General features: G+C 38.2%; 1 protein-coding gene across 1 annotated transcript in view; it reads right to left on the bottom strand.

The window, feature by feature from the left end:
- Nucleotides 1–5,715: 5,715 nt before the first annotated feature.
- ctnna1 (catenin (cadherin-associated protein), alpha 1) overlaps nucleotides 5,716–17,726 on the bottom strand; it is an 83,376-nt gene continuing 71,365 nt past the window's right edge. The window contains exons 17-18 of the mRNA XM_014006146.1: nucleotides 8,272–8,406; nucleotides 5,716–7,356 (exon numbers count right to left, since the gene is read on the bottom strand). Coding sequence (XP_013861600.1) covers nucleotides 7,066–7,356; nucleotides 8,272–8,406 — 426 coding nt within the window. The 3' untranslated portion in view covers nucleotides 5,716–7,065. The remainder of the gene's footprint in view (nucleotides 7,357–8,271; nucleotides 8,407–17,726) is intronic.

Raw genomic sequence — 17,726 nt, 5'->3', positions numbered from 1 at the left:
CTCCCGCTCTGTGACTCCGGCAGGCTACGTGCTGAAATGGGCGTGACCAAAGTGGTTGGATTTTCTTAAAGAGACAGAGACCTGGACTTAGTCAGGCGTTTAGGCGTTTAGAAACTGTCGAGAAGAGAAGTAAATTGTTTTGGGGATTTTTACAAATATATAGCTCTTTTGTATGTTGAAAATGTGACATAGTTACTTTATTTTAGTATAAAATTGAAATACAGGCTTGGAAAGCACATAATATCGCAACTTTAAGACATTAAAACATCTTTGAAGCTCTTGCAGACCACAGATAATGCTGTGGCAGGCCACATTTGGCCCGCAGGCTTTGAGTTTAACGCATCTTACTTAGGTGGTTATCTTAGGAAGTTGACAATATAATCATAGCCAAAGTCCTGATGCTTACATTAGTCACCTCGATATTGATGGAAAAGTATGGTTATGAGGAGTGGAGATGAATAAAGAATCCATATTAATGGGTGTCTCATAAGTGGGCCCATTGCTCTCCGCAAAAAAAATAAATAAATAAACACTGAGCTTTATTCAAACCTTTGTGTTCCTCAGATGAAGGGCACAAGGTTAGAAACAGTCAATGCTCTACTATTCTAGGGATTGTTGGCAAGTTTAAAATGAAATTCAGCTCAGTTCCTTTAAAACTGAGTTAGAGGCTTAATAACAGTTTTCAAGGTACAGCCAAGGATTATTGTTTTGACAGTTTCTTAACAATACACAGAAACACAGACATAGGCAAAGAACATCCTGTTTCCCATTTTTTTCTAAATGTTCCAATCATGGGTTTTCAAGAAAGAATATTTTTAAAAAGCTTGTTTTAATCAGTCAGGCAAAAAAATAAATAATAACTAATTTTTTTTTTCTTTTCTTCACTTTTTTTCAAATGGTCCATAAAAATCAATTGTTGATCCATTTTCATCAGCTGACTGTGACTGATGCTGACTCAGAGCTGGGAAAACGAGCTGCTCTCAGCCCCACATTTGGACAGGACAGCTGCACCTGAGGCAAAGGCCGGGTTTTCAAACCAGCACCCGGAGCCCTGATACCAGGACCACCTTTTAAACTTCCAGAGCAGTGTTATGTATGGGAATTTTCTCACAGGCATGATTRAGTTTCTGTTTGACCACATGGAGAAACACTGACTGTCCAAAGTGGCCTCTGCTAAATCAGACCACAACACGGTGATGTTTGCAAGTCAGGGTTTTGTTTTGTTATAATTCCAACGGGAATAACGCCAAAGATGACATCACCACGAGGCTTCCTGAAATCCACCAAAGATTTATGAACCAAGTTTAAACTTTACACCTTGTTCCCACCCAGGACATTTTCAACATTGTATAAAGCAGATTTACACCTGGCACAGGTTCAAATATCTGCCACTGAGGGCGTGCATTCACTTTAAACTGAAGATTTATATTTTATAATCACATTCGTGGTAATGAATGTAGGCAGTATTAGTCAGGTCTTTATGGAAAACAAAATGTAAAAACCTGCTTCTAAAACAGTTGTAAGACTGTAATTAAAAACAATGTGCAGAGATAATTATCGCCATAGTGCATTTAGATTTAATAAAATAGTTTAATGAAATAATATGCTTACAGTTGCAAATATATGTTCATTAACACACTTTTCCATTTAATAGAAACTATATTGTTTTAAATCATTTTCTTTGAAACCTGCTGTGTGGCCTGATTTCTATTTTTTTGTTTTGTTTTGTTTTATACTTATTAGAGTGTGAAAGGTACACAATTATATATTTTTTAAAATGTCTGATATTTTTTCAGTTATATATATCCACTCCAGCAGACTTCCTGCACTGAATGAAAATTGGCTTTCTTTTATTTTGAAATGTTAGTTTTAAATGAACAGGACATTATAATTATTCATGTCTACTGAAGAGGAAATTATGCCTCTTCAAGTATATTTTCTGATTGCTTCACCTTTTCTTGTTCCTGTTTTGGCTGTAAATCAGTGTATTTTTGCTCCATTTAATGTCTAGCTCATTTTTTCTTTTAGCTTTTATCTAGCCATTTGTTACTTTTAGATTTTAGCTTCCTTTATACTTTTAGCCTTTTTTTGTTTGCTTTTGTTTTTTGCCAGGTTTCAACACCTTTCTAAAACAATCGCCTAAGATTTTTTCCCCCCTCAAGTTTTCCAGAAAAAGCAAAAAAACTGAAACAATATTTTACATCTGACTTTTTTTCCCTTTTTTATTAATTTTGACTCAAAATAAGTTTGACAATTCTTTTAAGGTGACTGTTTTTTCACATCATAATCAGCACAAATAAATCCAACGTCATAAAAATGGTCTCAACACTCAAAATCATTAAATTTGATGAACCTCATGACTACAGTACATAAAATACCATGAGGCAACAGTGCAGGGGATTTGTAGTGAACACCATGCTGCGTTCACTTGCACTGGGATGTTTCCAATTTACCTGTATAAACAGTAGTTTGATACTGTGTACAGCCATCATAGCCTCATCTCTTCCACCAAATAGCTGAACAGTCCAGTTTTATGTTAGCTTTGTCCCTGTTCAGGTTTTTGTCACTTCAACAGTGAGACCAGTCGAGTCACAAGACTTTTTATCTTGTCTGGTAATTTTAAATTAAAAAGTAGGGGGGTCTCTACATGGGGCTCCATGGGATCAGAGGTTAATGTCTTGGGTGCTTCTGTCGCTGCCATGTATGTATTCAGTCTTTAGCCATGTTTAGGTGGGTGGCGTCTACAAGTCTCAGAACTGACATCATTAATGTTAACTCACACTGYGCTGAGGTCAAAAGCTCCAGTGAAACTCTAGCACAGTGTCCCTTTCCTCTGTACAGCAATATGAAGCAGTAAAGATTAATCTCGCCTGCAATCTGAGAGCATATAGTTCAGATTTTAATTTGGTTTTCAGACTTTTACRACCTGACCTTCATGAGGGTGTTGGTACTGGAAGTTCAAGTTCTATACCGCCAGAATTATTCCAGGTTTTGTGAAAGCTTACAAATGCCTTGTGTGTCAGAGTTTTAAGATGAGTTCGTTATCTTGAAAATTAGACTATATATGACATATATGACATGATATATGACCTSCTAGAACAGGGATGAGCAACGTGGCAGCCCCTTTCTGACCCGCCAATCAGGTGGAATCTAAGAGCTGCTTTGAAAGCTTTAACTAAAGAATATATACTGTATATGCATACAGTATATATTCACAGAATTTCAAGGCAAACCTATGCATTTAGCCTGCTTGTAGATGCTGTTTGCCATGGATTGTAGTAAGTCATCACTGCAACACGTTGCACAGTCCTCACTGTGAGAAGTTTACTGAAGTTGCAAKTACATAAATAGTGACTTTTTACYAGAACCACTCAGGAGTCTGYACTGAAGTTGTCTTATTATTAGCAAGTGTTACATTTTTGTTTGATTCAAACATTTTGGATTCACACKTATYGAAGAATACAAATGTTAGACATGCATTTGAGCATGAAACATGYTAYGTTACTGCATGTTGGTTTAATAAACATAGATATGTATAAGCACTTTTCAAAAATGGCGGTTGCATTAGATTAGTTTAAGTGTGCAGTGCTATGTGGMCCTCTGGTAGTGTTGACAAAACATGTCCCCTTCCATCATTTAAGTTGTCTATCCATGTGATATCTTGCAGTATGTGTTGTGGACAACTCTGTTACTACCAAACCAACTTTTAGCTCCATATCTTCAAAACTGACTGAGTTAAAACAAKTTGTTTACCTTAAGGCTGATTAGCTTTGGCGGCCATCTTGACTTCATGTAGGTTGGTTGTRGATGTCAGTGCCAGCCAGTGATAATAAACTCACATCCATACAGCTGGTGTTCTTTGATAGTTTCACGATGTATAACTCATTTGAAGGGATTTTAGTGGGTCCCTTTTGTCGGCTGAGAAATTTTTATAGACATTTTTTGAAGGATGTAGATGAGAAAAAGTTACGGGGCTCTTTTTACCAGCTCAGTAAATATCAATCAGAGCTGCAAAAAAACACCTTTGTGAGAGAGACCTGCGAGCATCAAATTATGAAAAGGTAAATTTGTCTCCACAGCATCCTCTCCATCTCACTAATGTGTTGATTACTGCTGCACTTCAGAGAAGAGATGCTTTGTTCCAGATCTCATGGTGCTGCTGTCTCGAGTCTCGCAGAGACTTCCTCATGAGCTGCAGTTTAAGAAGCCTCACCGTAAGACTTTAAACGCTCCGTTTAGTGTTAAAAGCTGCACATTTTATTTAAGAGGAAATAAATCACAATGCCCGAGTAAAAAGCCCATTCCATGTTAAAACAGAATATTGTATGCTGCCCTTGAGTCAGTAACAGAGGCTGCGTGGAGTTGGGAATTTCTAATGTGTTATTATGGGATGCAGCGTATTTGGAAGTGGAGTACAACTTTTACTTGCTTTTATTTTCTGAATATGTTGCTACAGTAAAATGAGTTTGATTTTGAAACAGCACATGGGATCTCCATCTCAATTTTCTACCACATACCCACCCGTAGTGAAGAGAAACCCAGGCATCTCTTTCTCCAGCTCGTCCTGGGGGACCCCAAGTAGTCAGGGATACAACTCCTCCAGCTAATTCTACTTTTCCGAGGCCTCCAACCAGTTGGACGTGCTCAGAACACCTCTAACGGGAGGTGTTCAGGTGGCATTCTAATCTGATGCCCAAGCCACCTCAAAGTAGTCCTTTCCATGCAGMGGAGCAGCGGCTCTCCTCTGAGCTCCCCCTGGCTGACTGAGCTCCTCACCCTACGAAGGGAGCTCATTTCAACCGCTTGTATCCAGGATCTTGTTCTTTCACCTCATGACCGTAGGTGAGGGTTGGAACGCTGACAGACCAGTTAATCGAGAGCTTTGCCTTTCGACAGATGCTTTTTCAGCACAACCGACCGAAGCAACGTCCTCATTACTGAGGATGAGGCCCCGATCAGTCGATCCATCTCCCGCTCCATCCTATCATCACTCGTGAAAGAGACACTCATTAAACTCCACCTCTCTGCTGAACCGTCACCTTAACGTGGTGGAAGGGTTTGAGTACACCCGTTATCCCGGGGGCATTAGCCCCCCCCCCCCGGTAGAGTCTTCTATGGCAATGATTTCCAACCAGGTGTACATGTACCCCTTGGGGTACAYRAKCATATTACAGGGGGTACGTGGAAAACTTTCCCAGGTGTGTAAAGTAGATAAAAATAGGACTGATATATATATATATATATAGGGCCCTAAGATTTCTGCATTGTGGAAACATGAAATTAACACAAAATGGAATCTAGTATAAAACGTGGAATCTCTCAGAATTTACTCATTTGGGTGAGTTTGACATATTTTTGACAATACAATGTATTTTGAATGCTGCCGTTTTCTGCACCTGCCATTACCTGGTTTATTTATTTAATTACTTATTCACTTTAAATGCTTCATCACTTTTTATCTTTTCGTTTGAGTTGAAAAAAATAAAATAAAATGCCTGAGAATGAAACATTCTGGGGGGTTAAATAAATAATTTTAATTTAATAATTAGTACATTATAGTTTTGGAGAAACATTACGTTTGACTGAAGGGATACTAATGGTATGACAAAACGGCTCAGGGGTACACAAGTCTAAAAAGTTTGGGAACCACTGTTCTATGGCAAACAGGTCTCGGGGAGAGGGGTCAGACGAAGTGCAATGGAATAAAAGGTAAAATACATCATAGACTGAGTTTATTTTATTTAAAGATATAAATCAGGCACAATAATATAAGAAATGAATGCACTAAGTCAGCTCTCAATAATAAGAAAATGCACAGCAAAGAAATTTGAAATCACTTGAGAATTAACTCCAAACATTACAGCAAAATGATGTGAGGGGTCAAACAACTTATTGAATTATACTCTTTTCTGGTGCTAGTAAAAAAAAAAAAAAACATCCTGTCCAAAAAAAAAAAAAAAAAAAGCCTGTGCACACCCCTGCTAGAGTTATAGATGTTTTGAGCAAAACAAAGTTTTATCTCCAAGACCAAAGCAGCAGGATTTCAAAGTCTTCCTTTTTTTTTTTTTGTAGTGTAATGCACTACTCTAAAGCTACATGCGTGACACGTTGCAAAGAACAGTCATCCCACAGGTTTTACTTGAACAGAAACATACATAACAAAAGGTAATTTGTTTCTCGGTCTTTTTACAAAGACACTAGTTGATATAAAGTCCTGATTAGTGTTGAAGCTAAGGAGCAAAAAACAGACCATCAAGTTAAAAGGCAACAAACCTGAAATGACAAACTGGAAAAAAATAAAACAACAACATAGATCCCTTACACTGAATGTGGAGGTGTTTGGTCTCATTATGAAGCCGGTCAGCTTTGGACAGTGCACGCACACACCACTTGTGTGGTCTCCCGACAGAAAACTTTAACTGTAATTTAACTGTGACACGTGTGTGTGTGTGTGTGTGTGTGNGTGTGTGTGTGTGTGTGTGTGTGTGTGTGTGTGTGTGTTAAAGCTACTGTTGTGGGGGAAAACAAAAGAGAAAAAGCTTTCAAGTAAACATCACTTGAAATTACTTAAAAAAACAGAAAACATTTGGTAAATATTAAAAACATGATCAATTTGAAGGTGTTTCTAATAGAATCCAACTGGTTTGTATTGTTTCAGTACCATTGACTGATCCAGTTAGTTATTAACATAAGGCCAATGAAATGTTGCATAGTTGATATTCGCAGTATAGATAATGTTTGTCAAAAACAAAATGAAGATAAATCCATAGATCCCGTTAGCCTTACATTAAAACTGGTTAGAAAAATGATCAAACAACATTATTTCCAACATCTCTTAAATCCATTAGTCTCTGATATATATTAAAGGAAAAAAGCCTCATAGTTGCTGCTTTGTCTACACAACAGTTAATGCTACAGACTGAAGCTAATCTGAATGATAGGAATGAGGCAGTGGAGGAATATAACTGGTCAAACAGAGGTACAGACAGATAACAGCTCCTCTCTCTCACTGAATAATAATCTGAACTCATTGGTTATGAAGTCGTGTTCTCTCAGGGGGTCCGTCTAGATGCTGTCCATGGCTTTGAATTCACTCAGAGCCTGCACGGGGTTCACGTGYTTCTTGTGAGAGGATCTCTTGACTCTGTTGGTCTGCCCGTCATCCTGCTTCTCTCTCTTCACCAGAGGCTTCTTCTCGGGAGCTTTCATCTTCCAGGAGATGGCCGGCATGTTGAGGGCCTCCATGCCTTTTGATCTCTGGTATTTGGTTGAGGCAACGTAGGAGGCCTTCACCGTGGACACCACGGCGTTCATCAGATTCTTCGCAGCCTGAATCAGGGACATGGCGCTGTCCAACTAAAGAGGGGAGGAAAAAATATTTATTAAAGAAAAATCACAACAACAAGCCCTGCTGTTTTTAATTAGCCTGTGCTGGGGGAAATCAGGTGCAAAGTAAACAAAAATCATCCGGTGAATGTCTACAGGTTTTTAGGCTTCTGGGCTTTCAGAGGCAAACCAGAACCCAACCATGTGTACCAGAAAATTAACAACCATTTCCTTGTCTGGCATACAAACGTCTGTGATGAATTTTGGAATAACTAAAAAAGGTCAAACTAATTTAATCAGCTGGTTTTAATGGCTTCAGAGGCACTGGTGACACTTGAGGGGAAGTGTCGGAAGCAGACTCTCCGTTCAGCTTGAAATCATTATTTCCTGCACACTCAGGTAACATAAGTCAATTATTTTAAACTGGAAGGTAAGTAGTTAATTATTTCTTAAAAAGGGTTGTGTTCCAAAGTTAAAGGTTGGGAAACATAAAATGTTCATTTAGTTGTCTTTAGTTTAAAACTCAGTCCTTTGACAGCTAATATAAAGTTTGGTAGTTTTGATTTATTTTGGTAAGAATAAATCATAAAACTTTGAAAAAGCTGCAAAAACATTTTGTGGATTTATTCATTTTGAGCCAGAATTTGATGGTGTTCTGTTTAAAATTTGAACAATGTTGTGTCTAAATCACCTGTTTTTATGTGTACTCTCTAAGAGAGACTGGATGTTCCATCTCTGTTGGAAACCTGTAATGTTTGCATCAGCCTTTCTGCTCTCCTTATTTGTACTCAGCTGCATTAGAAACTGCACCACACAGTTCATCAGCCTCATTTAAACTCATTCAGTCCTTCTAAAATCTTTAAAAATAAAAACATACTCATAAGATCTTAAATGAAAAACAGACTAAGTAAGAAGTGCAGCTGGTAAAAAAGTGTTTGGACTTACCCCAGAGACGACCAGCTCTCCTCCCAGGTTCTGAACCTCAGCTTTGACTTTGCTGCAGATGTTGAGCTGGTGACAATACAGAGCGATACGCTGCAGGTAGGCCAGCAGGTCCTGCTTACAGGAAGAGTCCGGACACTACAGGACAAACAGAAAAATAGATTAAAAACTGAAAAATAAAAAATGTATTTGTACGCAATGCTCTCAGGGAAAATGATTCATAATTCAAGTAGTGCAGTGGTTTCATTCGTGTTGCTTTTGTCACATTCAGTCATTACTGAGAATATTTTTGTACTTCTACAATGTTCTCACACGTCACTTGATAAGATAGTAGCAGTGTGGCAGGTGAAGTAGACGCCCACATTCTGGACTGAGCCAAAAAGGACAAACAGACGCCTACAACCTGCTGTCTCATCCTCACGAGGTTAAAGTGTGGTCACGTAACACAATACACGTTCTGCTAACACTCTGATGCTTGGAGTAACAGAACGTGTAGAGATGGTAATTACTGATTCATGAATTCATCTAAAGTTGTTTGATCTTATTGATCGATAATTAGAATTAATTGATAAGTGGTTATTTACTTATAAACCTACGTTTTCTCCTGTATTAAGAGGGTCACTGAACAACATGAAGGTATAATGTTTTTAATATGCTGAATTACAAAAAATAAGCACATAATTTTCATTTATTTTGCCATCTGTATWAAATAGTGACTGAATAAACAGAAAAGTGTGAATTTCTCACACATTAAACTTTGACATATTTACCAAATATAACAAAAGAGAAACATATTAGGTTGTTGAATGGGGAAAAAAAAAGCCAAACACTTAATCCACCATGAACAGAGAGATGTAAAATTATTATTGATTGAAATTTATTATCATTTATGTATATTTAGAATATACTTTTTTCCTTTTTCTTTACTTTAAGCCACCTTTTTGCTGCTGGCATACTTTTGATCAAAACCTCCAATTTACCAATTTTTTTAAACTGCTTTCAAAAATAATTAGTTGTTGCATTTTCATTGTCGACAAACTGCTACCTCACAACAAAGAATGATCTGTGCTGCTTACTTCACAGAAGATGGAAACCTCAGCGATGCTCAATCAAAAAGTGGACATCAAAGTGACCGTGTTTATTTGTGTTTTTACAAAATCAATGTGGAATAACCTTTTTAGTTTTTAGAAAGTGCAAACAGCAGCTGGAAACAGTGTTTTTCTATATCTTGATCTTTTTCTTTTGTTATACTAGAAAATACTCAAAAAATAGAAAAACCTCCACACTTTTAGACTGTGTTGGAAGTTAGAACCCTGAAAACAACTTTAAATCACATTGATCCGTATTTTAAAAAAATTAGAGGCAAAGTTTCAAATCTCCATCCAAACAGTTTGAACAACGTGATGTAAAAGTATGACTGAACTGACGTCGTTTGAGAAGCAAACCAGCTTTTTTTGATTGATTGATTCGAACAGTGTGTTGTGGAAATGTTGAGCCTCTTTGTGAAATGAAGAGAACGAAGGGAAGTGTTAGCCCCTCTGAACTGGCAGAGGAGAAAGTCACCGAGCTCAGCTGACATCTGTGAGTGAGAGAGCGCCAACACAGACGATGATGCCCACGTCTCTGCTCGAACAACGGCGRTATGCTATTTACAAGTCCACACTGAGACAATGCTGTGCCATTTCCATTTAGCTGGCGAGCAACAGCAGAATTATGAGTCTCCTTTGTGATGTTCTAGAGTAATCTCGTGTGGAAAAAACAACAACTTATGAATAAATTGAAATCTGATCTTAAAAATGTCTGGCAGAAGAATATTGGCTCGATGGGTTCAACTAAAAGTCATTTCTTCTTCAAAGAGGACATTATTGTCAACAGGCGTATAGGTACATAAGTCACTAAATTGGAGCCAAAAAACCTCCATCAACTTCAAAAAGAAATTATCATAAAATCCACTTTAAAGTGGCAGCATGTGAAGAGCTCCACAAATGCATCTCATTTAGCATTGGCAATGTCTTTGACTCATTTTATCTCATCGTAATTAGACTTGGTCTCCACCGTTTCCAATCCCTTTCCTGGTTAACTAAACAAGCCCCCTGCCAGCACAGTAATTAGGCCACAGTACTCTTCTTAGCTGCTCATCAAGTGAAGGATGTAAACACTTTGATGGGGGCCCAGACGCTTTGAATCAGATCAGAATGACCTGAGTCACAAATAGTTTATCAGCAATGATTAACAGAATGACTTTGTTGCAGAGCAGAGGTTGCCAGCTTCACACATCACCTACTAAACGCACCATATACGGACAAATCGATGGCGTGAATAAAAAAAAGCCGATAGACAACACTCAAAGAGCTCGTTTTTTTTAGGAAACTGAAAAAAAGGTGAATGGATTATTTTCAGGAAAGCAGCACAACCAAGTGCTACACTTATGTCTTCATATCAATAAAAAAAATGAAAAAAAGCCTTTTTTTTTTACTATGTATAAAAAGGATTTGGAGTCAAGATTGTAGTTTTTTCACTCGACAATAGTGTCTTTCCAACTGCTGGAGTGCAGTAACCTAACAACAGGTAACATCTTATTCTATGCAGAGGGAAGAAAAGGAAACATCAGAGGGATCATGATTTTTGGACACTTCAAACGGACTACGACTTATGATGCATCTAATCCTGCTGAGCACATCAGTATCCCTGGTGGGAGAACAGAGTGCTCCACTGAATATAGTGCACTCTCTCCCAGATATACAGTCATGCATGCATTTACAAACCAGCACAACTGTGCTTTTTTATGCACAGCTTACAGAGAGAAAAGACATGCAAAGATAACTCAACTCTGTAATGTCAGTTTTTGATCTTTGTACAAACATCACTTGACAATTTTAGTTTCCTTAAATCACAAAAATCCAATTCTGGAATAAAAAAAAGCAGGCTAGAAGGGGAGGAAAGAGATGCAAGAGTCAACATTTTATTAAAGAGAAGTATGTGAGAGAAGGTGAGGGGAAAGTAAGCTGAAGGTGGGTGTTAGGGTAATCAACAACTAAACATGGCTGCTCAACTGGTGGAAATGGAAGAGGCAGCAAGGTTAAAAAGAACAACGAACGAACAAGAGCAAAAYCAGGAGAAAAAAGCCGAGGATGAAGAGTCAGCCAGAGGGGAAAACGGTGTGGAGGAGTGAAGGGAGAAATCCAACTGGGAAAAAGAGAACAAGAGGATTCAGCTGAAGTTGGGAGGGGCAGTTAAGTCAGACTGAGACAGCGAGCACACGACGGCGTGCCTGTGCGCAGGCACACATGCAAATGCAAAGACCTGGGATGAGGCTGAATGCAGCAGCCATGCTAATGAAGGCTTGGGGAAGTATTCAGACGGCTGAGAGCAGGGCGCCGTGAAAGCATCACTTGTGCTCATAGTCGGCTCAGCTGCTGGCTTCCCTCAGCGCTCAGGAAACTCTGCAAGGCTGCTCCGACAGTGACATGTGAATACTTAAGTCCCACATAGAGGGGAGAGAAAAACACCTTGAGTTGTTTTGGTGAAGCAAAGATGCATGTGATTAACAAACAAACAAGGTGGTGGACAAAGTAGAATGACCGTTTCAAGTTTCTCATCAACTACCTTCAGTCTGGTATCCAAACTCATTTAGCAATTTAAAAACAATCTTCAACTATGAATAACTGAGGGGCAAATGACAAAAAAACCATAYAGGTTGGGTAAATTTGCTGTATATCCTGAAATGTAGCCTATTTATGCTCCAAACTGTGTTTGGGTGCAAAAATAAACTAACATTAACATTAGACAACAATGTATTTTTCATCCTGTCTGAGGGAAAGTGAAACACGTCCTTCAGGCTTGAGTGTTTGTGTGGCCAGTCACACAGAGAGAGAACAGGAGGAGGTGGAGTCTTCAGCACTTCTTTTCCAAGGCAAACCAACAGAGAAGGTGAGTCACCAGCTTTTAAAAACAGGAGAAAGCGGTGCAGACAGAAATGTCAATGGTTTTGTATAGCTCTTACCTACATGCTGCATGTGTTTTAAAAATAAAAGTGACAAAGAAAAAAGTCAGGTCATAACTTAAGCAGTCCAGTAGATTTGCTAAAATATATTTTTACAACGATGCCCACCATGAATTAATACCCACAAGGGTCTTCACTTTGTGACTCTACAGCTCTGGTTTCGCATTTCCCAGCGCCGTGTCGTTTGCAGAGGTGACTCGGAACACAATGCAAACAAAAACATAAAATCTAAAAGTTGCTGGGAAAGCTTCCTGTTTCTGCTCTGCATAAAGTAACAATCCAGGAAATAAATGATGAACAGGACGGTCAGGTCTCATCACTGGAAATGCCAGGCAGTTCCACTGAATTCTATTACAACGGAGCGGAGACACGCAGAGTCCCTGAGCAGCCGCCAGCCAGCACTGACCTTTCTGGACGCATCACCCAGAGGAAATGCCAATTTTCAATATTTACTGACAAGGCCACATTCTAATGTGTCACTGCCGGCAACCTGTAGGGGAGTGCCGTGGGCAGTGAACCCAAGCAGTGTTCTGTGAAAATTTACACCCCGGCTATCACTTCTAAGTAGATAAATGCTTTYCCCCTTAATTATTATTGTCATGTTGTTTTAGTCTGTAAAACCTGAGTAAAACCTCAACCACCTAAATTTTATCCKCAGTTGTCCAAATTTATTTCTCGGCACATCTTCATACAACTCACCAACACAACACTAGGGTTGGGAAAAATCAAATCATGTACAATAATTCATCAAAAAACTGTCTCACATTATCTGGAACTTTGCAGTTACTGTGATTAGTGACTTGTAGAAGTCATTGTGGTGCAGCGCTAAAGCTAATACAGAGCTAATGCTAAGCTAACACTAATGCTCTATATTTCCAKGTACAAGCTGGGGTTGAGAAATATTGTATTGTGTGTAATGAACAGTCAGAATAACCGTCAATGATTAATATTTGGCACTTGGTGAAAAGTGACTTAAGTCATTGTGGCACAGAGCTTAGGCTAATTTTGAATTTAATTTTAATGACTGATGATTTGTAAGTTAAGTTTCAGAACACTGGGTAACTGATTTAGAGTGGAAAAACATGCAAGTGTAATCTATGAATTGTCATTAATCATTATCAGCTAAAGACTAAAATTAATCACAACCCATGATTACACCTCTGCCCATCTTTAAAGCACATCTTGACTTTTAATGGGTTTAGATAAAAAAGCTAAAGCTACACCTCAGTCTAACGAATAACTTCATTTAATCTGAAGTAGCCTGACTTTAATGTTTGTTGGTGAAATAATTACTTAAAATCAAGAAGAAGAAAAAAAGACCACCAACAACAAAAACCATTAGTGTCAGACTGTCACACTTTCCAATGATAATTTATTGCCAAGACAGAAACATAAATTTGGTTAAGCAGTCCTCATTAATTTRCTGTTTGTTTTTAGGTAAAAGATTTAAGTACTACCTTTGCAGAAAACTTTTTTTTTAATCCTGATGCACTATTCCTGATTATCTAAAAGCAAATTAGAATTTCAGTTTTATGCATCTGCCAACCAGTCAAGTTGCAGTTTATGTCCAAGTCTGCCAGAATCCTAATAAAATCCTGGCAACAAATGTTTAATCACCACTCTTGGTAAATGGTATTTCAGCTATTCACTTTTTTGTGAGGGAAAAAAMACCCAATGTGACAAACCATTCATTTTGCAGCTGAACATTTTGGCTTTGTTAAACATATTTTTAATAATTAGACTAAATTATTATAATTACTGGAAAATATTTATTTGGATCATGTAGAGGAAGCAATATGGAAACATCCTAAAATGTGCAGTTCTAAATGAAATACGTGGATTTGAATGGTCCTTTGTTAACTCAGCACACAGTGAAAAGTAATGCTAGTTATCAAGTAGCTTTGTCTGAACTTTGGAGCAGAACCAAATAAAAAAAGAAAGTTGTATAAAATACATGTGTAGGTCAAAAAAATGTCAAAATTTTTAAAAGGTCCAAGCAATATGCTTTGAAAAATAGAAAGTACACAACAAAATAAATGTTTAAAAATGCTGTGACAAAAGTTGATGTTTGAGACTTTGTATGAGACTGAAATGAAAAAATGTTTAAAGAAAAATGTTACAGATACAGAAAAACCATTAGAGGGTTAGTTAGGATTTTTATGAAGGGGAGAAGTTGCCTGCAGTCAGAATAATCTGAAGAACCAGAAAACTGCTCAATGAAGAGCCAAGCTAAATATTTGGCCAGAAACTTTTAAAAGCAACTTTCTGCATTAAAATCTTCACTGCAATTCAACAAAACATTGTTGTGTAAACTTTCTCAATGTCATCCCTTTTACATCTTATTTACATAGAAATCTGTTTATCCACACTGAAGACTGTGTTAGYATGTGGTCTGTTAGAATAACAATGTGTTGCAAAACGGCAATCTGACCAGAGTAAATTAATAATGGATGTTTTTCACAACGATTGTCTAGAATGAACTGCAGCGAGCCGATGGCTGACCCTTGAACTGCTGAGCTGAGAATTTGTGAACTCTCTGGGCGATTTTCCTCCTCCGCTGCTCCAGTAGGTAATTTACAAGCTGTCAGTTTCAGAGTGTCTGTAGCCAGACCTGGGATTAGACTGTGACCAGCACCAGAGACTATAGATCACCATGAATCTCTCTTAATTGAATGCAAATTGGAAGAAAAGTTCACCCTCGGTACACTCAGAGTGTATACATAAGAATAAAACAAAACAACCCACAGTAAAACCATGCTCACTCTCTTTTCACTTGCGTTTATGCCAGTGTTTTTTTATTTTATTATTTATTTGGGGGGTGAGCACAAACTGGTAGAATTTATGAGCTATGTAGCAGCTAACACTTTAGCATTATAAATCTCAATTACATAGCATTATTTGTTCAGCAGGCCACTCAGATAAACCTCTCATAAGGCTCCCTGCAGAGCAAGGTCATAAATTGTTAATCAGCTGCAGTGCAGACCTTCGTACAGCAGTGACCTAAATCCCGCAACTCATCTCAGAACTAGATTCATTTCTGTTAAATTTTTATGAAGCTCTATTACACATATTTAACCGTTTTAGCGTAACCCCAAAACTAGACTGTGTCCACCTATGTGTTTACAGTGAACACAACGTTCTCAAACCACAGCATTATAAGACAGTATCTTATAAACAAGGTGGTGGTGTGAGAAGCTGTGCYATCAGTCTAGAACCATCTGCCAATGTGTTTTATACGAGTAACWACCCCTCACAGGCCCTGCAGGCCAGAAGAACAGAGCACACGTGATTAATATGCCCAGGTTAATGAGCAATCTCAACATTGCCTTTGCTCCTCTGACTCTGTCAGTATGTGTGTATCCCGGTAGTGATTCACTTAACCGCTGCTGCTAGACTGTGTAGACCCTCCAAATGTGCCGTGATTTGCTGCGAGTGGGCCCGTGGCATCTCCTGCTTTGTTTGAGGTATGGCCCTAAATATAAACTTGCTAGCATGAAAAATAAATAATAAAGAAAAAATAAAAATCTGCTACATGGCAATTATGCTGCTAATTAAAAGGCGAAACACTCTTAATGGATTCATCTCTCAGGAGGGCTGTTCCTGTCTCCACAAAAATGCTCTGCCCTTTTTTTCCTCCAGCTTTCCATCTTCCTCTCTAACCCACACTTTCTGTAAGAGTTCTTGGTATGTTCGAGTCAAGATTCACCTGGCTTCCTGGTGTTTTTGGTCCCTGCTGGGATAGAAAGGCTAAGAGGGACAACTGGATGGGCTTAGAGAAGCTGAAGGGGTCCTCRCTCCTGACTGAGACGTCTGTTTCAACAGCCAAAGCTCTTCATTTATTTATACGCTGAGTGCTTCAAACCACCAAATCTTTTAAAAGTGTGTGTGTATACATAGACACAAACTGCAAAAAAAGAAAGGAACAAGTATCTACAAATAGCCGAGGACAAAAGGGGAAGATAGTCACCTAAATCTGACACATCTGCACATATGTGCCTGCAGAGAGCAACGCCAGTCAGACGTTCCGCATGCAGGCATGCACAGACAAACATACACACACACCTGCACAGTTGCCCATCTGTTTTCTTTGGGGGATAACACTGTTTTCATTAAAGCGAATATGCATCTTCAAAAGCTGCACTGAAGCATATAAAAGTGAYTTTCCAGGGCGGCTTATTCCCTATTCTGATGATTATGCAATTAGGTCAGTACAGGTAAAAACTGTTACTTTGTGATAGACGGGGGTCTCCAATATTAAAGATCTGAGGGCACCTTAAATAAAATATCAGACGTGCAGAGCTCTTTGAGGCTAGCAGCTCATTATGTCAGACAATGAGGGAGACAACTCTGCTGAAACYTAAATGCAGATGTTTCCAGTTAGGAAGTAAATCACTAAAAACCTTGCCAGGGCAGCAAACCTTAGAATGGAGAAGGGTAACTGTTAACTGATACCTGATAGGGTACCATAAAGTTTTAAATATTAGGGAGGGGCAATAAAACTTTTTTAAAGCAGGAAGAGTTAATACGCATAATATGTTTTTACAAAACATTCTTTGAAACTACCTAATTAGTAAACTAACTATCTACACTCTTGAGACAAATATTTATCATTGCAAAACAGACAACAGAATTGATTACAAACAATACCAAGACCCCAAATCTTGGTGCTGCAGGCGACACACTCCATAAACTCTGTGCTGTCACTTTTTGCAAAACATGTTATCTGTGATTACTAAACCAGAGCAGAAGAGAGTGATTGAGCCAACCAGTGTTATCTGAATAGAAATCTTAAACATCTGAAGACAGAGTTCCTTCTTAGCCAACTGTGTTCTTAGATAAAAGTGGGGAAAACACAGCTGCTAGACGTTGAACACAGAATCAAACATCTCTCCAGGAGAGGAACTCAAAGTGACGATCACGTCTTCTTATCAGCATCATAAGGAAAGTTGTACAGTGTTTAACAACAAAATGTGTACATATTGTAAACACTGGTGTAGTTAGTCTTACCATACGTGGCACATAAGGTAAAAAAGTAAATCACATAGAGCATCTCCCTAAGGAGTGGTACAGTAGTTTTTAAGTGAAATACGAGGCCGGGGATAATTGGAAGTAAGTTTCTTTGTCAAGGACCCAATGATGGGAATTGGCATGTGGACTGAGGGAGATGGAAAATAAAGTTTTTGATCCTAAAACAAAATGTAATATGTTGAAGCTCTTATTGATAAATCCCAGAAATTAATTCTATAGTTTTGTTAGTGTCTTAAAAGGGTGTCTAAATGGGCAAAAAAACACAAGGGCTGCAGAATATTGGGAAAAAAATTAGATTTTTTTTCTAACCCTGCAATGTATACTGCAATATGAACARATATAGGAATTTTCAACAATGTTCTTAAATAGCACTTAGCTGTGCTGCCATTTTATTGACAATGAACCTGACCAATCTTACCTATTTTTT

Source organism: Austrofundulus limnaeus, unplaced genomic scaffold (assembly GCF_001266775.1).
Source record: "Austrofundulus limnaeus strain Quisiro unplaced genomic scaffold, Austrofundulus_limnaeus-1.0 Scaffold34, whole genome shotgun sequence".
Lineage (NCBI taxonomy): Eukaryota > Metazoa > Chordata > Actinopteri > Cyprinodontiformes > Rivulidae > Austrofundulus > Austrofundulus limnaeus.
Note: the sequence above shows the minus strand (reverse complement) of the source record. Positions and strands in the feature narration are given on the sequence as shown.